Source organism: Thermobia domestica, unplaced genomic scaffold (assembly GCF_964235325.1).
Source record: "Thermobia domestica unplaced genomic scaffold, izTheDome1.hap1.1 HAP1_SCAFFOLD_1786, whole genome shotgun sequence".
NCBI lineage: Eukaryota > Metazoa > Arthropoda > Insecta > Zygentoma > Lepismatidae > Thermobia > Thermobia domestica.
The window spans coordinates 2,741-26,780 of NW_027657495.1; the positions used below are offsets into that span (position 1 = coordinate 2,741).

The window sequence follows — 24,040 nt, forward strand, 5'->3', positions numbered from 1 at the left end:
GTAAAGCAGGATTGAAGCCCATTTTATCCAGTGTATACCTGAGCGTCAAGGGGGACTATACCCCCCTTGGATCCGCGCTTATATATATATATATATATATATATATATATATATGTGTGTGTGTGTGTGTTCTTTTTTGCATTTGTCATGAGGATGGGCGAAAATTGGATACTCGAAACATATTGATGCGTTTTTTGAGATGTCCTGAAAAGCTGCTACAAGTTAAGATTTTAATTTTAAATATGCAAAGATCTTACAATCAATTTCTTTACCTGTTGTCTCGTGTTTGAGTTTCGTCTGGCGTCTCCTCGCACTTGGCAATTTCTGTTTTTAACCATGTCAAAGCTGGTATGGGATGGTCTTCTTCTACCTCTAGTTTTATAGTTGTGTCTATAAACTGGGTACCACCATACTCATCGCCGTCATCTTCTGGCTCAGTCTTTATAGTAACATCTATTTCTGCAGCAGAAGGTGTATCTTCCACCTCCATTGTAAAATATCAGTGGATTATACGACATAAATACATCCACGGCTTCTGTCTTGTTGAAATACATTGGTGGGATACAAGTCATGAGGAACTGTGGGGGAAAAATTATTATAAAAATAAATAAATAATAGAAATCCATATTACACTATGATTCAGCTTGAAAATACTTATACTAAATTTAGTTGTAACACACACTTATCGTAAGTATTAACTGGGAACAAGAGTAGTTCAAGATTTAGAGCTTCGATTTACCTTGAGCCATAAATACGTTTCATTATATGCGAGGAAAAGGCAAAATTTATCAGCAATTTCGGTATAATTCTCTTTATATTGCGCGCACTGTCCTCTGCCCTTACATGTGATAAGGTTATACTGTTCTGGTAATACTACGGTATTTGATCTTAACTGTTTCATTTTTTCTTCTTCTACTGCAGAATGAACATAGCGCACAGTTGGCATTGTGGGTCAAGGAAGAACAGAAGACCCGATTTCTCTAGCCTAAAAAGGCTTGTCAAAGATTGAAATTCATTTGGATACATTCAACTCAATTTGAGGACACTGTTCTACATCGTAGAAGTGTGTACAACTGATTATAAAAGTTTGGAAGTGGCCGAACAAGCGTGACACACAAAGAACGAGCAGGATGTTCGTCAACTCCCACCACATACTTGACCGCTACAACAATCAAGAGTAGAATCGTCACAGAAGATGAACCGTTGATCTCTCATGAGCCAGTAAGAGAAAAAGTATGGAGTGGGAATACCCATAACAGTAATAAAAAAGAAATTCAAGAATCAAATTTCCGCGGGAAAGATAATGTTAAACATGTTTGGAATTTAAATGGCCTATACTGGAAGACTACTTGCGAAGGGAGCTCAGAGTTAAAAGTACAAGGTACAGTGATTTTCCCAATGACACTGAAAGAAGAGCGACCATTTTCTCTTTGCAATAATAATAATAATAATAATAATAATAATAATAATAATAATAATAATAATAATAATAAATTTGCATTACCACAACAGTATAACCTTATATCAAGGCAGAAGACCGTAGGTACAATATAAAGAGACTTTTGGCGAAATAGTTGATAATTTTTGACTTCCCCTCGTATCTGCGAGTCTATGAAGTTTTTTAAAAAAGCACAATAGTTCAATATAAACAACAGATGCATCTATACCGATGAAGCTTTTGGGTATACTAAAGTTGTAACCTATATTAATAACCGATTTCCTTTCTGGGGTTTACAATTATTAATATATTACGTTACAATCTTAATATGAACAAGAACCTTCCATTGATACAGCCGCATTTATATTGCAAACTGTGTCATTTTTTCCAAAGAACTTCATAGACTTGAAGATATATAATAAAAGTATTTATGGACTATGTTAAATTGGAACTCTGAATCCATGTTAGCTCTATCCATACCTGATTCCCCTTAATACAACGTTCCGAGTGTAGGAGTAACTCGTCAACTGGCATGTATGTTCAGGAAAATCTTGTCGTACATGAAAAAAACTTAGTAAAATTCGTACATTAATTTTAAATAGTTATTAAGATTTCGATCTGTTAAGAGTATAGTAATGATTTCAGCTAAAATTGCGTGTTTTTATCGTAGCTGTACAAACTCTGCTAAATATTTTCCTGAATACACCAGTTGACAAGTTACGATAAAGTGCCCTCATTTTGTTAGATTATTAGTATGGGCACATTTAATGACCGTGATCTCTGGTTCGATTTCCGGGGAAAGCATTGCACGACGGTAATTCGAATTTAATCTTAAATTGTAGGTCTAAACGTGTCAACAAACAAACAAACAATACCTTAACTAGCGAAAGTGAATGATCTTCACCCGTAATAAAAGATAAATGGAAAATATATAAAACGCATATTATCTTCAGAAAATCTGTGACAAGAGTTTTAAATTTACCTAAACCGTTTCTCCGTCCCCGCCCTTCTATCTTCGCGAAAATTATACATTCATTCTATTTCAAGACAATTGCTGGGTTTCTCGAAATAATTTTTTCCAAATTGGAACTTAGTTAAATCGATTTCTCATGCATAAAAGCAGTAAATTCATCCATTTTCATAAATCAACAGGTAAAATCGTTAGGGCCCTCTCACTAGCAATCTTACTTGCTTCTTCGCTCTCTTACCGGTCACTCATGGAGAAATACCACTTATATTTCGCGAATCTGCTGTTCTCTTCATCGGGAAATTACGAGAAACAAGGATCTACAAGGATTAATGCAGGAATAGAAGAATTATTGAACTACCTAGGTACATTTCGTATCTTTTAAAAATATTTTTAGATAGGCATAAGATATCTTGAAGTGGAAAACCAGCGTGTCTCGATTGTCAGGATTCACAGTTAACGCCAGAAACAGCATCAGTGTTACCAGTTCTTAGTTTTATAGGAGTAGACAGAGTAAGAAAAAACTGGGCACACTTTTGACTAACCTTTTTTTTTTTTTTTTTTAATTCTGTATAATTCTACATATAGCTCGCGAGCTGATTTACACTGAAATTAAAACAGCTGTAATAATAGGCAAGAAAGCGGAAGAAGGGCCTATATTTAGCCTTTTTAACGAGTATGTATCATACAACGATACACGCACATATATAATCAATTAAAATGTTCTTGAAAATATGTGCTTCCTTGAAAGTGAAGATTTATTTCCTCTCATTTCTTGGGGATATCAGTCAACAAAATGAAATGCATGACGTCACTTAAAATTTAATTTTGAAACACAGTCACGTATTTTGTAAGGAAATGGCACTATTTTGTTCCTTTGCTTGCCAACATAAAGGGAAAAAAGTTTTTCACTTTGTTAGCAGTATTTGAGCTGTACAATTCATGTACAAATATTGAAAAATGAACCTTATAGTTTCACCTTTCCTCCCTGTATCATAAAGTTTTTGTTTCGTTCTTGGTTCTGCTTCAAACGATGCTTTCCAGTGACAGATAGTGTGTTTCTGAGAAGCTGGTATTGGTTTGTATTATCTACGTAAGCGAAAGATAACTGTGTGGGTTATTCTGAATGCTCGTGTGAATAGCGCTAAACAAGTCTCTTAGATATGACAGTCTGTTTTAAGTATTTATTGTTATATGTCTTACGAATTTTGTACTGTCAGACAAGATAGAGAAAATATTTTCCCCTGTTATCTATTGAAGATATCGCAATAAATTTTGATACAGACATTTCCTATACCTCATTGTCAAGATATATTACACAGTGCCTACAATAAGTTCCGGGACAGCCTTGAAATAATATACTTAACGATGCAAAAAAAAAAAAAAAGTTAGTTTTCTACATACACTCCTTCCCACGCCACACTCGCGAGATCGATGTCCTACGGAATTCGTACCCTGGAATAATGTTCAGCATCGCCGTCACATTACCTTAAGGGCAGAATTGATCTTAGGGAAGAGTACCAAGTCTGCTGGGGCCAAGTTAGGCGAATATAAGTGTTTAAAGATGTGGTTCTTCTTTGGCCAAACACTGGCGCACAAGAAAACTGGTGTAAGATGGCGCTTTCCCGTTTTAGGCGAAAAAAAGGTCATAGTCCTTAAATATCCCTTATATTTACCTGATCTGGTCTCAGCGACTTCATACTCTTTAATAAACTCAAATTTATTCTCAAGGGAGAGCGTTTTGGGGATGCTGAAACGATTCAAGTGAATGCGACAGCGGTGCTGAATAGTGTTCTAGTGGACGAATTTCCTAGGGCGTTTCAGAGCTTGAACGACCGGTCCTACGAGTGTGTGGTGTGGGAAGGGATGTATGTACAAAACTACCGTGGTAATGTTTTTTTTTTTTTTGATATCATCAAGTATTATTTCCATGTAGTCCCGGAACTTACTGAATGTACTGTATATATTCGTGGTCTTAGTTATGGCTGTTGTACAGGGCGAAAAATTTCCGTTTTCTTTTTTTTTTTGGGGGGGGGGGGAGTTGCTGGAAAAAATGAAAAAAATGAAATCTTTGAGTTTTACGTCCCACGGTTATGCCGGTTAGGCTAAAGGAGACGGTGATTATGAGAAATGAATGAAATGGTGGAATGAAGAAAGTGGGAGGAAACGGGAGAACCCCGAGAAAACCCACGCACACGGTGTTTGTCCACCACAAAGTTCACTTGGCGAGGGCTGGGATCGAACCCGGAATCCCAAGCACCAGAGGTGAACGCTCTACCACTGAGCCACCGCGGCCCTGGGGGAATTGCTGGAGTTATCCCCAACTTTCTTTTCCACGTATAGGCTATCAAGCAAGTAAGAACCACTTGAAAATTTGCTTTATTTTGCAGAAAATGCACGAACAGTGTTGCTCACATGGGAAGCTTGTTTACAAAAACTGCAAAATGACTTTTTTTTTTTTTTTTTTTTCGAAAATGAGTTAGGCACGCCAATTTGTTCTTCATTGGCTCTAGATTTACTTTTCAACAAATTTTTGCTCCCAAAACATTTTTACCAATGAAAATAGCTTGTAAAATCCGTGTTTATTTCCAAAACTTACTAATACCAGTTTATTTTCAAAACAGGCTAAAAGGAATATATATATATATATATATATATATATATATATTTTTTTTTTCCGAGAACTCTATTGACTATTTCCAAAACATGCTAAATTCGTATTTGAGAGGAATAGCGTTTTACTTGTGGTGAATAATTTTAACTAATTTTATTCCTACTTAAAACATCTTTGTTTACAGATTGGTAACACAGACTAACAACAACTTTTCCACAATTTATTTATTATGCGTTCATTTGTTTCTGCTGTTGACATTGTGAGATCCGTCAAAGATCGATATGAGTTTGTCTGTTGTGTTGTCATACATACTTAGCGTATTCAAGCTAGGCACCCAATTTGAAAATCGGTTTCGTGTTGCATAAATTTTGCCTAAAAAGAGCATTGAGTATGAGTGGTTCTTCCCAGTTAGGGGACACACCTATATGCCGGCATTTGGAATCTTAGAAAAAAAAAATCCGAAAAAGAACACTATGATCCTGCCCACAGGCTATGATGTTATTGTGCATTCTATTGATACATTGCACATTATTGGGCGAAGCGTGATGGTACAAAATTGGAACTCATCATTGAACAAATTTCTCAAATCTGAAAAGAGGTTTAAAATCACAGAAGCAAAGGTGATTGGAGTGGAATTAGATTGCCCAGGTGAAATCATCTTCAAATCAGTACACTCGGTAAGTCCTACCTACTACACGATCTTGAGGAGGAACACCCAGTTTACTAATGCTCCTCTACGACTGAGAGAACACAAGGAAATCAGTCACGTTCCAACAGAAAAAGCCAATGATGTCAAATAACTGTTGGCAGCTATCGGGTTGGAGTGACAAGGAATAGAATCCTACAAACAGTGTTTTGAGGCAGTAACTGAGTCAGCAGATAAGGAAACCACCAATATTGTACGTGAAGATCTTTTTTGAACTTTGTCCTATATCACAGTGTAACTTTTTTTAAAAAAAAATACAGTATAACCCAATAGAGGCTTAAAATTTACGTTTTGAAATGAAAAATCATTTCGAATTTGCTACATAAAAAGGATTATACCCTAATATGAAAAATATTCTATTTCTGTATTAACTATAGTTTACTGTTATTAACAACACATTAATGTATTACGATAGTCTTATCTTCCTTTCAAAATAGTAGGGCTTTTAAATATAATAATTTCCCAAAAATTCTAAAAATTATTATATTTATTTCCAAGAAGAATGCTAAGAGCCAATTTTATTTCGAAAATATGCTATGCCGAAATTTTGAACATAAAAATAAATATATAAATGAGTAGATATATAGTTCAAAATAGCATTACTAACAAATAATGTTACGTAGATTAAAGAAATCAAAGTATATTACAGGCACTCTGTGTTCTCAGAAAAGAATTTACGGTTTCCTGTAAGATCACAATGAATGGAAATAGCAGGTTTTGGAAACAAGCTTCTCATAGCTGAATAGCACTAAACCAGTAGCTACACAACTGAAAGTTTACAATTTCTTTTAAAAAGCCACACATTAAAAGAATTAAATGTACAATCCCGACATTCGCCTGATATGACACGATTTTTTCATACTTATGAAACACTGAGGCTATGAAGGGTAGGACCTACTATTAACGTGGGTTCTGAACCGCGACTGAGGGTTGAATCCGGTGCAGGTTGGCGGGAGAGAAGTCCATGATGCAAAATTCTCCACATGCACATTGCATGAAGAAAGGTGTTCACATATTTTCCAAAAACCTATTCTTGCATTTTAGCTAGTTTCCTCATAAAGCTTTAGGGACACAAATGTTTTATTATTTATCCTTTCGTTTATAAGACTATATACATAATGCACATCTATATATATATATGGATGGAATAATTGAAAATGTTGAACTACAATATATTTCAATTATTTAAATGCTTATTTTTTCCAATATTATTTTTTTTACAAAACAATGTGATTTTATTTAAATACATTTTCTACTTGTAAGTTTCATATAATACAAGGGTGTATCCAAAAGTTCCAGGACAGTGCTCATAACATGCAAATCGCTTGCAGTTCACGAGTTTGCCGCTAGGATGTGTTGCGGTGCTGTCTTGTGAGCCAGTGTGCCAAGTAGCGTGGTTTAAATTGGAAGCGTTTGAATGTTGCACGTATTTTCGTGTGTGTGTTGTATTAGCCGTCTGCGATTTTTCTTATCTGGGCGGTATGGAGGAAGTTGAAGAACAAAGGGTGTGTATCAAATTCTGTTTGGCATTGGGTAAAACGTTATTAAGGCGATGAGGTCACCGTTTATGCTTACGACCCAGAAACTAAACTGCAGTTTCTCAATGGAAGAGTCCTGGGTCTCCAAGACTCAAAAAAAGCACGCATGGAAAGAAGCAAATTGAAGACCATGCTCATTTGTTTCTTTGGCCAAGAGGGGGACTATACACTGGGAATTTGTCCGACATGGAAGCACGGTCAATGCATACTTCTACTGTGACGTCCAAAGAAGATTGCGTGAAAATGGCAAAAGGCCACATAAATGGCATAACGGTAACCTCCACCACGAAGAACAATATGTCAGTGGTTCCCCATCCTCCATACTCACCTGACTTGGCTCCCTGTGACTTTTTTCTTTTCCTCAAGCTAAAGCTTTGGATGAAGGGGCAAAGATTCGACACCATTCCAGAAATTCAAGAAGAATCGCAGCGGATACTTGACACTATTCCAAAAAAGGACTTCCAAAAATGCTTCCAAGCACGGCAGAAACGCTGCGACTGCTGTATTAATGCCAAAGGGGAGTACTTTGAAGGTGACGGAGAAATTTAACTTCAAAGGTAAGAAACTTTTATTTTACAGATTCAGTTCTGGAACTTTTGGATACACCCTTATACATTTTCAGATAAATAAAATATTAAAAAATAACTTCCTCAAGCAAATATAGCTAAAAAGTTTAACAACAGAAAGTAGCCATAGAAAAGAAAAAAAGTTTTTCCATCTTTTACAGACACATTGTAATTTAGCATATTTTCTTCATTCGTTAACAACTCTACAGCAGCTTGTTATCATTTCGTTTGTTACAACGTAGAGCAATGAAACTTTGAAAGCAGTTAAATTTATTGGTTCCTGCAGTAGACGATTCTTTTAGCATGAAGCAGATGTTTCTTGATGTAGATTACGTCATTATGAAATGTTTCTTTTTCTGACATACCATCAACCGTTAATACCATTCCTTTACCATGCATTTTCTCGGTCGCTGGAAGAGTTTGAACCACCGATCTTGGATTTTATGATTTTTGTATTTTCAGTGCAGCTTACCAATCGACTATTTTATCACTTTTACTGAGCGTTTTACTCTTCTTGCTAGTTCATGCAGAAAGACCGAAGTGAAGTGTGTACTTCACGTTTGTTAAAACTATTTTTAAAAGTTTACTTTATATATGCGCAAATCCGTGTTATGATAGTTACTTTTAACACTACTATTGTGTCTAATATAATTTCATGGCAGAAAAAGAATTTTAGAGAATTTATGAAAGAATATTAGAATGTTAAATTCGGATGATCCCAAGGTTGCAAATTATATTTTGGATTCATATAGGATTATGTACTGGATTAAGTTGTGCAATATAAAGAAAATATTGTAAAAATACTGTTGATGCAGATTTAGTACGGCAATAATGTACACAGAATTTGAACTTTCTTCCACAACCGATTTTATTATAGAACTCTTACTATGATACAATGTAGTTACAGTTCTAATGATCGTCCGAAAACCAATAGTAACTTGATTTGGTACTTGGTTATTAGGGATGTCCCAGGACTCAGGCGCAGCAACGAGAGAGTGATAAAAGATTCTCAGGGCAGAATCACAGCCAACAGAAAAAAATATGTATCTCCCAGGGTCCAGTCGCAGCTAAGAGAAGATGGGTATGGTGACCAGTCTCAGAGCAGACTGATGTCTTCTAAGGTGCTGCGGCGTCTTACATACCCTCCTCAGGAGTGCTCGTAAAACCTCGGGATGGTAATGACGTTCGTCTATTTCGGATCACATGTTGTTTCTTGATATACGTCGTCTGCTTTGTTGTTGTTGAGCACGTGCAGCAACGTCATATGCAGAAGACATTACAATAGGATGTAGAGATATCAGTCTGAGGCAATCAAATAAATAAAGGTAGCTGTCAAGTTAAACATTAATGCAACTGTAGATTTTAGTTTAATATTGGTCTACCTCAGAAAAGGAACAAGCAGCAAATGTGCAAAATTTCTTTTCTGTTTTCATCGGCAAAAGTGGGATCATTATGCACGTCATTAAACGCGAAGTGACCTACAAAAATATAAGCTACTGAACTTCTAATAAGGAATGCTATTATAAGAATCCTACTTTCTTTCAGTCGTTTGACACTATTAATTTAAAATGCGTATGCGTTATTTTAACATAATGAAACATCAGCATTATTCATACATTTTGAAAATTCCAATTTCTCTTCCTGACAAAAGGCAGAATTACCATGAAATTTAGCTTAAAATAGTTTTCTGAGTCCAATTTAAAAACAGAATATTTTTTGTTTAGTTTAAGGTCCCACGTTCATGCAACTGAGGCTAAAAGAGACGGAAGATAAGGTAGAATGAAGAAAGTGGGAGGAAACGAGAAACTCAGAGAACACCCACGCTCATGGTGTTTGTCCACCACGAAGTCCAGGGACCTCACGTACTAGAGATAGAAGTAACAAAGAAATCATTATATATTTCGTCAAGATTCATAATTTTGAAGATTTTTCTCATCGTGTTTGTATGTTTATTTTGGATACTAATTACAGAGTTACTTGCTGAAGGAGTTTACAGAAAATAATCTGTTTTCCTAACAAGAATATCGTTTTAAGAGTTCAGTTTAAAAAAAAAGAAAGAAGCAGCAAAGTTCATTAAAGTTTTGGTTTATTTTTTGCTAGGTTATAATACTGACATTGAAAGAAAATGTGATTTTACTTTGTTTTCTGAAATATAGTTCCCTCTCAACTTCCTATGCAAAAAACGAGTCAGATGAATCAGTGTTATACCAGAAAACAGCAGACTCGTTTCAAATATTTTTGCTTTTACCCTGCTGAATTCAGGGGATTTTTCATGAATTTACTCCTTAGTTTTGGCTCAAAGGAAGGTAACTGGACAAAAATATGATTTGGGGACACTCGAATTGGCAGTGAACACTTAGCAAATCGCGTGAAGCAGATGGTTAATCATTGTAGTTTGTCTGTTGTTACGATATTTTCCCTACATTGCCTATTTAACCATTCTAGATTAAAAATATAAATATTACATTTGCGACTTAAAATTACTGTGATTTTCTGTATTGTAACTATTTTGTTTATCTACAACGAAATTATTATGCATACTGTAATATCCTCTCCTGACTGGCAAAAATGCAAGGAAAAAGAGCTAGACCTAAAGGGAAATCGTGAAGATTCAGGGTTATTTTTCGGACTTAGTCTCTGGAAGGTAGGCCCACTTTTTGTGACCAGTGGGCAGAACTGTACAAAGAGAAAATAATTAACTTAACTGGAATTTTGAAGTAAAATTATAAACCAACAATTCCACTTTTTCCAACCAAGAGTTCATAAAATTTTCAGTTACGATCTTTGTTAAATAAGAAATTCATATACACACACTCAAGTGTTCTTATGTTATTACCGTATATACGTGAAAACTTGAGTTTGAAAAGGTTCACTGAAGAGATAGCAACCACATTAAGTCTTAAGGGTTACCTGGGGATATGTAAAGAAGATATACTGCTCCAGTTCACATCTACAGTTCAGTTCAGATCTACAGCCATCTTTCTTTTCGTACATCACACAAACTCTGGTTGCTAGGTAATGGTATATAAACAAAACATTTTACAAGTATACATAGACAGAATATCCAACTCAAACTCTAAAAATATTAATATATTGAAGAAAAAAGTTATTTATTAACCACGTGTAAAAGTTATTTATTTGTTTCCACGTGTAAAAAAATTAAAACACAATACAGACCCAAAACATTACGATTTATTATTATTATTGCACAAATCACAGCATGTTTTTTATAAAGGTAAATCCACTGGTAACTGTGATTGTTGCCAGGTTAAAGGTAATTATGAAATAACAGATTACATCTACTACGCATGGAAACAAAGGTTGTAGATAAATGTTATACACATTGACATGAGCAAAGCTTTTGACTCTGTAGATCATAGACTACTTTTAAAGAGACTATCAACTATGAGACTATTTCCTTCGTACCTAAAATTTTTGAAAGTTATTTGACTGGTAGAACATATAAAATGAAAACTAGAACCTATTTCTCAGACTCATCCACTATTAGCAACGGAATTCCTCAAGGTTCTCCACTGGGACCATTACTTTTTTACATTTTCATTAATGATTTACCAAGTTTTACACCATTCTAATATTTACTTTATGATGACATCAAGCTTTTGAGAACAGTAAATAATATTCAGGATAATAATAAGTTACAAGAAGACCTAAATAGAATTATTATGTGGTGTGAAGATAGTGGAATGAATATGAATTGTTTAAAAAACCAAGAGTATGACATACACAAAATACTAGAAAAGTTGATACTATAACAGATCTTGGAATGATGTTTGACAGTTCCTTACGTTTCAATGAACACGTACAGAATATGTGTAACGAAGCGAAGACAACGATTGGTTATCTGTTTAATCAGTGGCCTGCTTTTTGTCAACCAGATCCATGTATACTGCATATAAACTGTTGATGAGATACAAATTAGAATACGCATCAATTATTTAGAACAGTTTAACACAGACACTCGTCAATAGAACTGAAATGGTACAAAATGTTTTATTAGAATGGTTTATTTTAAGTAAGGATTAGATTACTACTGTAAACATCAGAGTACTGGAGAACATATTTTAAACTTGAACCACTTTATGATAGAAGGAAATTATTTGATGCCAACTGTGGAGACACTTGACAACTTTTCCTATGCAACTCTGTATGCTTGATAAATGAGAGTTCTAGCCAGAAAAGGAATTTCTTTTGGAACTGTTAAACAGGGACAGCGATTATCTTCCAGATGATGTTACTTTCAAGCAGTGGGTAGGTACTGATCGAGCAGAACTGATCACGAAAGTTATGCCCCTTGATGAATTCGTTGCGGAATTAGTTGAGAAACTGATAATTTTGGAAAATCATCACTTCATTGCAAAAGCTCAGATGAAATACTTGAAAGACCTAAAGGAAAGTTAGCAAATGTTTGTTTAACCTTATGTGATTTCGCACAGAACTTCACTTTAATCATACAAGATGAAATTAAGAATTTCCATTGGTCCAGTCCACAAGAAATATTTGTTTTACTACAGGAAAGATGACAAGATTTACTGCAAGAGCTTACGTATAATAAGCGACAACTTGGCCTACAATACACATATTTTCAAAAGTACTTCGTAAAAGTAGTTAAGAAAGTAGCACTGGAGGTAAAATATAGGCTATATTAGAGTACTAAAAACATCAGACTACTGAAGGACATATTTTAATCTTGAATCAATTGATGACAGAATGAAATCGCTTGATGCGATACTGGACCATACATATTAGTGATGGTACCAGTAGCCAATATGAAAAAAGTCTGATTTTGAGGTCAAGTGGAATTTCTTTGCATCCTCACATGGCAAAAATGCGTATGACGGGATTCGTGATATGACAAAGAAAGCAGTGACCAAGGAAAGCTTGCAACCATATGATCCCAAAGCAGAACACTTTTCAACTTTCTGCGACGACTTACGAAAAATTCAAAAAACTTCCTGCAAGCATTTTAGTAATGGCGTAATAAAATTATAATGTAAAATTCTCAAGTGCGTAAAAACAAGAAAGTGTTTACAATTCTATTTTTCTAAACTTTTTTTTTTTTTTTTTTTTTTTTTTTTTATCTTAAACCATCGAGATGAATTTAAGTCTCCTTGAATCCTTCTTTAACTTTGAATGGCACCTCTTTGGACATTAATTTGTCTCCTGAACTAGGCTCGAAATAGCTGATATTGACCACCATGTTTCTGACATAAAGCCATTTTCAAAAATTTCCTGTTCCCTTGTAACGAGCTGGTGGTCCATTTATTTGGATTAAGCCAACATGTCAGTTGTGTCAATCTTCTCAAACGAAAAATCACTGGCTATAGGGAGGTTAATCATATTGCTAGAAACCCCCAGCTTTCACAAACCGTCCTGAGGTAACCATTTTCTAAGTATCACAATTACGTTTAACCGCGACGGCAGCGCTACCAAGCAACGCGCAATGGCTCAGCAAGTATCCCGGCACCGGACAGCTGTCCGCTTGGGTCTCGACTCGACTGCATGCACTGTAGCACTTGCGACTGTATTCATCGCTCACTCTCTCCTTTCGTGCTTTCCAAGTTTTATCGGTACATTATCATAACTATGAAACGTTGAAGTGTTGTGAATCGTGTTCTATTTATGGAGAAGAAAATCTTTCTGCAACTTTTATTTACAGTGTAGACAATCTTGCTGAGGCAGAAATTTTCGTCTAGCGGTAAGCCAATCTTTGTGCAGCCCGCATTTTCTTTCTGCGACATTGTCGCACCGTCACCTGTTGTTCTGCTCTGGGGCCATATGACAATCAAATTTTAACACATGTACAGGTTTTATGTGGATAATATGTCAGGCATACAGTTTATCTATGTTTCATCAGAAGAAATGCAATCAAACAAGACATTGGAGAAGAGGTTTGCTATTTGTAAACGAACTGTCAATACCAGGTCATATCATAGATTTGTACCTCTAACTAAAACCCAAATCAGACGTTATGAGTACTTACGATCAGGAAAATTTACTGACTGCAGTACTTCAGTACTTCCAGGACATAATATGTTGTCATGGGAGAGAATAAATGATACAGTAGCCTGCGGTTATGACGAGAAATGGTGGATTGGAAGAACTGAAGATATCAGTCAGGAAAATAACGATCTTTTTCTTCACTTTTTCCATCCTCATGGCTCAAGAATCTCTTTTCCGATCTCTTAAGAATAACAAAGTTTAGGTGCCAATCAGTAAGGTCACATGGAAACTAACACAAACAGAATCCAAAACTGCTACAGGTCATAGCTTCAGTATTAGTGAAAACCTTTGTACAGAAATTAGTCAACTGTTTACATCACTGATGTCGTAGCAGTAGTAGGAAAATTAAATAATAATAATAATAATAATAATAATAATAATAATAATAATAATAATAAATAAAATAAAAGTTGATTCATAAATTAATCGTAATTTTGTTAATGAACATTACTACTGTGTTATTTTGACTTTTTCTACAAGTTTAAATCTACGCATCATAGTGCTTAATGACATTACGTGTCAGTGATGAAAAATATAATAACTCAGAAACTAATAAAAGTTTCAGTGATGGAATTGTAATCACTGTTACTACACAACTATCGTCTATTTTGTGCAAATGTGGGATTTCTTATATGTGTCCCTTCTGAGATATCTTGGGTTGAAAATATCTGATTTTAGAAAAATTGCACTGTTTACGAACAGACAAAAAGCACACAGATCTGAAACTACCAAAAACATATATATGGTTCTCAGATCTGAAACTACCTCTATCCAAACAAAAAACTGAAGGTGAACATCAGTAACTTCATCAAAAATTTTTAATTCAAAAATGAAGATTTTTTAGGTTTCAAATCTCAATATTCAAAGCTTTTATTTTCGAACTACCGAAGTAGTACGTCTAAATGTTCCACCTGAAGGAATGGAACAAGATTCAAGTTAATCGCCTGACTCGTAGTTAGAATCTGAGTAGACATCTGCGAGGTCCAAAGTCGAAACATCTCTGATGGAAGAACGAGAGGAAACAACAAGGGTTTTGGGTGGGGAACTAATAGTTCTTCCTACAGTAAGGGAGGTTTTGTCAACACGTGAAGCGTCTTCAAACTTTCGATTAGGTGCAGATTCTTCCAGCGTTCGTTGAGTATTGCCTTGCAGGCTTGAATTTCTTCTTTCGCAACCAGAATGCAGCAAACATCTCTCATTAGAATTTGCGTGACCAACATTGCACTTTTCTGAACGAACAGCATTCCAAACTGATCTTTTAACAGTCCCGTCAACTGATCCTTTGCCGTGGGAAGCTTCGAAGAAGAACCAAGTTGCTGTGATGTACAAGTTTTAAGAAAAGCTACTTTCAGTAAGCCTGCCGTACAGAATTGAACCCAGCATCTAACCTATATTACATTCATATTGCTCTGAAACTTATCAATAATTTAATTCCGAACGAGACCTGAAATCTTCATCCATCCCTAGCTAATCCATATGAAACACTTATAATGAATACCCTCAAAAATCACGGTTGGGTTTATTTCGAATGTTTATGTCGTTCAGACTTCAAATTATTTTCCAATCTTATGAATTAAAAGAAAGAAAGCGCATAGAACCAAGATGTCACACCCGGAACCCTTATTTTACAATTAACAGTATCGTCAGAGAGAGAGAGAGAGAGAGAGAGAGAGAGAGAGAGAGAGAGAGAGAGAAGACACTGATGTAGGTTTGAAACGTCTTAAAACTCATTCTCATGTAATTTGCTCTTAAATTATTTGTTTTCGACTAAACAAAACTTTTAGTAAAGTTTGGTTCCGGGTGCGACACGGACAGACAGATCATTTTAAAGGGCGTAAATTTCACAATAGCTCGCCTCAATTTTCTAAAACTTCAAGGTGAAGCAACCATTAACAAAACTGCTTGCCACTATACGGTTTCGTAAGGAAACAAATAAATATCTATCCCACCCAGCGTTTTCATATCAACCTTATTTTTCTTTGGTAACACTGACCTTCCACTATTGTCATACAAACTAGAGACATAAATTTTTTGTATTCTGCTACTTAAATATTATGTTGAATTTTTAGTATAACAGGATTACTTTATTCTGGACTGGCCGTACTATTACCTACATGAGCAACTGTACTAGAACAGTATGAATTTTCAGACATATCTTTCCCTGGAGAATTGCTGAACTACGTAGAAAAATAATGTTCGGGGGATGAAACTTTGTTCGTTTGCTTTACAAAATTAGGTTTCGATATACGTTGTCAATATGCTTTGTGAGTAACTTAAATGATTGAAAAGAGAATAAAATATATTGAATCCATGTCTCGATACCGTCTCAAATTACAAGTGTCATCGAAATCTCATCTTCATTTACGAATGTCTGCTTCGATTTCTTCTCGAAGACCAAAACTACTCTCCGTACCATTCCTCTTACTCTGACGACAACAGGAACAAAAATTGTTCACGTATCGGTAATAGTACTATGCTACGATTTCAAGAATTATAGATGTAATTCGAAAGTAATACGAATAAACTTTCGTACCGCTGTTCTGCACTTTTTGGATCAGGGAATCACAATTCAGGTCCAGTCCAATAGTCAGATCAGAGAGTTTGGTCGCCAATGACAACTGGAATTTCTACGCCCTGTTTTAGATCTTTGTGTGATAGAAAGTACACTACAACAATTTTAATAAATCTATTAGAGTGAAGTTTACATTAGAATCAGGTATAGGTATTCTTGGGCATACACGAAAATGACACTACTTTCAATTACGAGAACGAACCGCAATCATACTTAAAAATATGAAACATAGAAATTTTTTTAAGTGTACCCATCGTCGCCAATGCGCCAATCTATGGATGCACCTCACTCTAGCCCTCCAGTTTCAATCTGACATGACGCTCACAAGATGCAAAGACTTTGGTTTAAGATGAAGCCAGGCAAATGTATAGATGAAGACAAATGTTAATTGAGGGTTAAGTTCCAAAGTTCGTCGTGCATTTCTAGCAAAATTTTAAAAATTGACCGGCAAGAATTAATAATTTGCTTGTTGCTGTGCTTGATAATGTATAAGGTGTGCGAAAATTGTGTCTATTTTCTTATATAAGCACTTCTAAACATGGAACTATTTGGCAAGCGGAGAGAACTACTTGGAGCAAGATTAAATGGTAGGATTGTGAGAATGTAATGAGCATTTGTTTTGTAAACATGACTGCAGGTATACAGACACACAACCCTGGAAATGAGGTAACATTATGGCAGTTTGTGAAACAGTAAGATAATCAGGAAAATCTATTAAAAGTATTTGGTCTAGGAATTAATTCGTGCGGGTGGACAAGAGATGGCGCAACGAACGGAGCGTCCCACAGTTCCGTGTATCCACACATGTGTTGCAAACCCCTGTCATCGCGTATCGTTCGTAGTATAGGGCAGTGGATTAAAGCGTCAACAACACCAGTTTGTAGTTAAGTGAACATGGCGCAATTTGTGCCTGATAAAGTGTTTTTGCGGGGTGTCCTGCTGCATTACTTTAACATGCAGAAAAGTGCGACTGAAAGTCATCGTATTTTGGTGGAAGTGTATGGTGACCTTGCTCTAGCTGAGCGAACGTGTCAGAAGTGGTTTGCACGGTTTAGAAGTGGTGATTTCGGCTTGGCAGATCAAGAGCGAGCTGGACAGCCAAAAAAATTTCAAGACGAAGAATTGACAGCATTGCTCGAGCAGGATTCGTGTCAAACGCAGGAACAACTTGCAGCAGCATTAGGCGTTGATCAAACAACAGTCTCCAAACGCTTGAAAGCCAAGGGAATGATTCAAAAGATGTCACATTGGGTTCCACATGAATTGAAAGACAGAGACGTTGAAAGACGAAAAACCATTTGCGAATTGCTGCTTCAACGACAGAGCAGAAAGGGGTTTCTGCATCGAATTATTACGGGTGATGAGAAGTGGATCCATTACGAGAACCCTAAACGAAAAAAGGCCTGGGTGAAACCAGGTGAACCAGGTCCATCACAACCAAAACGAGATATTCACTGTGCAAAGGTTATGCTGTGCATATGGTGGGATATGAAAGATGTGGTGTACTATGAGCTGCTGCAACCGGGTGAAACTATGAATGGAGAACGTTATCGACGACAATTAATGCGTTTGAAGCAAGCTCTGGCCAGAACACGACCAGAATGGGAGAACAGACATGATAAACTTATTATTCAACATGATAACGCTCGCCCACATGTCGCAAAACCGGTCAAAACCTATTTAGAAAATGTCGGATGGGAAGTTTTACCCCACCCGCCGTATTCACCAGACGTTGCTCCTTCGGTCTACTACTTGTTCGATTGCATGAACAACGATTTGATTGGACAGCGGTTTACTTCTTCAGAAGATATCGAAACATGGGTCTCTGACTGGATCGCTTCCAAGGATGAGGACTTCTTTCGCCATGGAATCCGTACATTGCCTGACAGATGGGCGAAAGTGGTGGCTAGCGATGGACAATATTTTTCTTAAGGTATTTATGTATTTTGTGTTTGTACTACAGCTTCAATGTGTGCGTACCAACCGCACGAATTAATTCCTAGACCAAATAAGTAAAAGTCATGGCTTAATAAATCTAAAAATAAATCGTACAAAATGTGGTAAGCAAATAACTGTAAAGAAACGCGAGAAAGTTACAATGTTCAATGTAATGATAAGTAACATACCCAGCATGGTGGCAAGGTTCTAAAACACAGATCTCCCTTATCACTTAGCTGTAATAAAGACAGAAAACAACGTGCCCTGCGGGGCTCCAACCCGCCTTCACCCGCTGACGCTCGTTCGGCAATACTGTGTGAATTAAATATTAAACTTCGGTACAGAAAGAAACCAAATATTACGCTTTTAGCCAAAAACTAGGCGGCCGTTTAACTTCGGAATAAATACCTTAATAGAAAATATTTAAACTTATATTAACAGAAATCAGCGAAATTGTAACATTTTTTCGATTCAAACAAATCAGAAGCCCCACCAACTAAACATTGGCCAGACTGACCAGTTAACAAGGGTTGATGTGTGTTTTTCGCACTGTAAACATAGCACGGCAATGCTACTTTTTGTACCAGAACATCAATCTCATATGTTAATGTAAACTTTATAAATTTGTCATATGCCTCAAACGTGTTACGTTAAATATGAAAAAAAAAAATAAAATAAAATAAAATAAAATAAAAAAAAAGGAAATTTGGAAATTACAATATGAAACAAACAAGTGGATGTTCGAACCTGATACAAATTTATGTTATTTATTTCAGGAATTTCATATTTTCGAAATTATAACACTCGATACAACTTTACTTCATCCATTTCCGTCTGCCAGTCTGAAATACCTAGTGCATGAGTATTGTACAAGGGCACTTCTTCAACCCACTCAGATAAGTTCACGCTCAGTTTCAGACTTTGAACAACACTTAACAAAGACGGCACTGTTACAAGGAATGCTCCGTGTTTAACATGTTGTTTCAGGAATTCCCATATCTCAACCTGTTGTTCAGTGGGTAGGAAAAATTCAAATGAATTATTCAACACAATTACGTCACCAGTACTAACAATCTCTTTGCAATTCAAAACATTACTTTCAATCACTTGAATCCTGTCTTGGAAGTTGTAATTCATTATAATACGTCTCTGTAAATTACAGAAATCACTATTCATTTCAATACCAATTATTTTCGTGGCCTTGCTGTAAACATATGCTCCATATAACACAGCACCTAACCGAGATCCAACGTCAACTATAATTTGGCCCTCAAGAGGAGGGAGAAGAGCCTTAAATATGTACCGTAATCTTACTTTCGATGCTGAATGCGAAATATATGTTATGGGTTTGGTGTTTGTAGAACCACAATTGTTACACACATTTCTTGATAATCTGCCTTGCTCACAAAGCTCGTCGACCATATCATCATCATACAAGAAGGCATCAACGTGAACTGTATGCTCCGTAGCACAATCCGCATTCTCTCCTACAGATGGTGGTACAATGTTTTCAGAAGGTAATACTGCCTCGAACGGTAACTGTTCCCTGAGTTTTTCAGCAATTTCACAGAGCAGAGAATCCCCTTTAAAAATACGATCTAACTTGCTTGAATCCAACCACTTTTCTTCAATCCAAAGCAGGAATTCCTCTGACACATCATCACTAAGGTTCTTCATAATATTCTTGAATGCTTCTTTAGCATGAAACAGTTCACCTTTACCTGATGCCATGTATATCTGAGTTGACCAGATGCTTATTTTTAATTACACACTTTTTCTCAATTACTACATAGCTTAATTCACCTAACATAAGCACAGATTATTTCCCAAAAAAGTAAATTTACGTGCCCGATATGTACTTTGGAATATTCTGAAAACAACTTTTTACGTACCTTTTTTCTTCTTGAGTAACTTCCTAACCCTTAAATCTAACGTAGACTGCAAATTCGACATTTTCAAGCAGCAACTGAAATAAAAATCTTCCAATGTGTATGAACTACACACGAATTACAAAGCTTGCATTGAAGCTAAGCACAGAATAAATCACAGACGCTCATGTTTTTTGATTAAATTTGTGATTCCATAACCAATAAAACATTGACCAATATGCTTAACCTTTTTAACCGCCATAATGGGTTTTGAATTATGCTTTTAACCACGAAATTTCCTTCTTTTTTCAAATGTAAAATAATACTCCGTACCGTCATAGTGAGAAATGCAAATTTAATTTATGATCATTCGTTCTACTTGCATAAATCACAATAATGATAGAAATTAAAAACATTATATTCTGTGGGCCACAGACTGTGACGACATAGAAAAAGAAGAAGTATGGCCGCGGACGATGAAGTGTTGAAATTAGTTTTGGAATTCAGGTGATCTTATTTTATAAATGTAAAGCTTTAATTATATTATTTATTATTATATTGTATTCGTGCAAGTTAAGTACACTACTTGAAAGAATCGTTAAACAATTATAATCCATCTTAGCATAGATAAAATTAAAGAGAACCACTAGAAATATTTGTTAAAAATTAGAATTCTTTCACGATTTGCATATAAATGCGTCTTCCGGACATGTGCCATAAAAAGTAAAATGTAAGAAAAAGATGGTAGGTGGCTACTAGAAAACACGAATGCTATCGAACAGAGTCAGGGCAGGGCGAAGCTGTAACGTGCGCGCGGGAATGCGTCAGTACGGTGTAGGTGTGTGATACCCCATGGACATTTGCTTAAGGGAGAGTAATGAAAACAACTTTTCTTCCTGTCGGACAGCTTTATCGTTAAGGATTGTAGAGTAGGGCATGTTAGTGCTTGTATGTTGCATTTAAAAGTTTTTTTTTTTTTTTTTTTTTTGTAATCCGAGTTCCTATATAACTTACGATGATTTCACACTTGTAACGCTACACTCATAAAATAAAATATAGTTCTTGTATACTGTACAGAAATATTACTCCGTTAGAACATACCTAAATTAAGTGCCGCAGAGTACCTGTAAATTTTGCAAAATGTAGCGTACTCTAAGTTAACCTGCCCTAATATTGCTATCGTTTATGTAGCAATAGGTATGTATGTGGCGAAGAACTAATGTTTAGAATTTATATCAGTGAATCTTCCTTGTATTTATAAGAACCGTTATCGTACAAGTGTACTGTAATAAAGATGTAGGGGGTGACATCCAGAAGTCCTAAAGTGCAGAAGTCCTAAAAATATGGGCACTAGACCTAAATTTTAGGACTTCTGCACTTTAGGACTTTGCACTTTAGGACTTCTGCCTCGGTATGATTTTTAGGACTTCTGCCGTTTAGGACTTCTGCCGCGATATGATTTTTAGGACTTCTGCCTTTTAGGACTTCTGCCATTTAGGACTTGTGCGTTTTTCGTTCACTTGCTTTAGTTCTGAAATTCGCCACCACCACACGAAATTGGGACGATGCAGCAACTAGTTGGCAATAATGTTACGAACGTATCTAATTCCAACAGTAACAGCTATATTTGTACTACTAAGATTATTATTATCACTATCTGTTCTGCACTTATACACGAATTACATAATACAACCTATTTCATTCTAAAAATTAATTACATAGTTAGTTAAGAAATTTGTTTCTTTCGAATGGAGGAGAATCCCAAGACAAATTCCTAAAACAAACATAAATAAATAATAAAAAATGTTTAAAAAGCATATTTTACCAGACTTCTGAAACCAAGCAAACATTCAGAATTGCAATATATACTGTGCGGAGCGTATTTTATTAAGAGTAGGATAAAAATCCATCGAAGTTTACTTAATTAGGACAAAAGCTCACTAGACATTTCACGAGTGAACATTAAATACCAACTGTATACATAAAGAACGCAGTAAATTTAAAATTGAGCAAAGAACATTTATTATGCAATACAGTGGGTGACATTCATAAGTCTTAAACGGCACAAGTCCTAAAAATATAGGCACTAGACCTAAATTTTAGGCCCTGTGCCATTTTTGCAGAAATTACTACATAGTCATTTAGGGGTGTAGCCTGCATATTTTTCTAGGGGAGCATGATTTTTATATATTAAAAGCAAAAAAGCAACATCTTTTAATTTTACTTTTTAGTTTTCTGATAAAAAATACCTCTTTATTATTTGTATACTTTTCGAAGAACTCAAAAAGAGAAAGGATTTTCTTTACATATACACACATACACCGTATAAGTGCGTAAATTTGAGCAGCGACAAATATATTAAAGAATTTAACATGTGAAACTTCCGTTCGTTATTCTTAAAGACTAGCAGAATACCCGTTCTTCACACGGGGAGAATAGTTTCATTTCTGTATAAGGAGCATCAAAACTGTCACCAGTGAACTTAGGGACCCCAAAACTATGAGTTTGACACTAGTATCAGTCATTTTCACTTACTATTACATGTCATCCTCTCCTTTTAGGAGTAATAATGGGGGCTGAATTTGTATTTAAACGGCATCGGAAGTGTCACTGTTCATCTCAGCCACCCAGAAAAGTATGGATTCGACACTGATATCGACAATTTTCGCCCATTTTTATATACCCACATCTTCTCCCACCACAAGTTGCGGTGCTGAATTTGGATTTAAATGTCATCGGAAGTGTCACTGTTCATCTCATGACCCCAAAAACCATGAATTCAACACTAGTATCGATCATTTTGGATCATATATATATATCCGCCTCCAAGTTGCAGGGATGCATTTGGATTTAAAGTGCATCGGAAATGTTACTGGTCATTTCACCGACTCTAAAAACTAGGGATTCGACACTAATATCGGTCATTTTCGATCATTTTATACATCTTCCTCCAGGGTTTGCCCAAGCGGGCCCAGCCCGAAAAAACCCACCGGGTTTTTTCGGGTTGGACCCACCTGAAAAAACCCACCTTAAAACCCATCTGGGTTTTTGAGCTTTTTGTTAATATATTATTGATACAACCAAGGTGATCACATTGAAAGTGATTTTTATCAGATTTTGGACTTTCCATGGGCGAATTGAATGCTTTCCCGTTAAGGTGCACAACATTCAACCCTTTATAAGACCTTTATAAAGTTCTGAATGCACTGAATGAATAAAAAAAACCTTACCTTAGACTGAGATAATTAAGTAACAAATTAATGTATGGATTATGCTTGTAGCCTATTTGAAAGAAAAAAAATGCAATTTTATATTTTAGAAAATACTTTCCGTGAATAGTGTGCTCGCCAACTCGGCGACGCCGAGGGACGTTGTCCCTCATACGTTTGACGCGTTTAAAGCCATAGATGCCGGTACTACCAGTAAACATGTAGTGCATTAGTAAAACTATTAGTATTATTTCTTACCTTTGATGGTAACACAAGTATTCTTCAGTAAAGTTTAGTTTTCCAACAACAACAGTTCAGTGCAGTTATTTGTAGGTACTCTTCAAATAAGAATTCTGTAGAACCAACACCAACAAAAGCGTAAAACTTCTCCAAACTACGTACCGCTTACTAGGTATTTCAAGTGTTGAATTCGAACTTTCGTACTAGTGGAAGTTTTGATGTACAGTAAAGGGAGCTGCATTTTCGAGGGAGGAGGAAAAAAAAAAAAAACGTCCCGAAAGAAGTTCTCGGGAAATTCCCCCAATTGAACGCACAAAGCATCGGAACTGAATACTTCAACAATAAAACTATGTATTTTATGCT

General features: G+C 35.8%; 2 protein-coding genes across 3 annotated transcripts; both read right to left on the reverse strand.

Annotated features, from left to right (window-relative positions):
• Nucleotides 1-252: 252 nt before the first annotated feature.
• LOC145678064 (uncharacterized) lies at nt 253-20,688 on the reverse strand. 2 transcript variants are annotated; one of them, XM_081748218.1, is made up of 3 exons: nt 20,253-20,688; nt 10,740-10,840; nt 253-578 (listed from the first exon to the last, which is right to left on the reverse strand). In XM_081748218.1, the coding sequence occupies exons 1-3, from the start codon at nt 20,311-20,313 to the stop codon at nt 435-437; spliced, it is 306 nt and encodes a 101-aa protein (XP_081604344.1). In that variant the 5' UTR covers nt 20,314-20,688; the 3' UTR covers nt 253-434. The 2 variants fall into 2 exon arrangements, with proteins under 2 accessions (XP_081604344.1, XP_081604345.1); XM_081748219.1 differs by lacking the exon at nt 10,740-10,840 and having other exon boundaries at nt 254-578; nt 20,253-20,652.
• On the reverse strand, nt 19,141-20,172 carry LOC145678063 (uncharacterized). Its single transcript, XM_081748216.1, has one exon. The coding sequence runs from the start codon at nt 20,089-20,091 to the stop codon at nt 19,156-19,158; it is 936 nt and encodes a 311-aa protein (XP_081604342.1). The 5' UTR covers nt 20,092-20,172; the 3' UTR covers nt 19,141-19,155.
• Nucleotides 20,689-24,040: the final 3,352 nt, after the last annotated feature.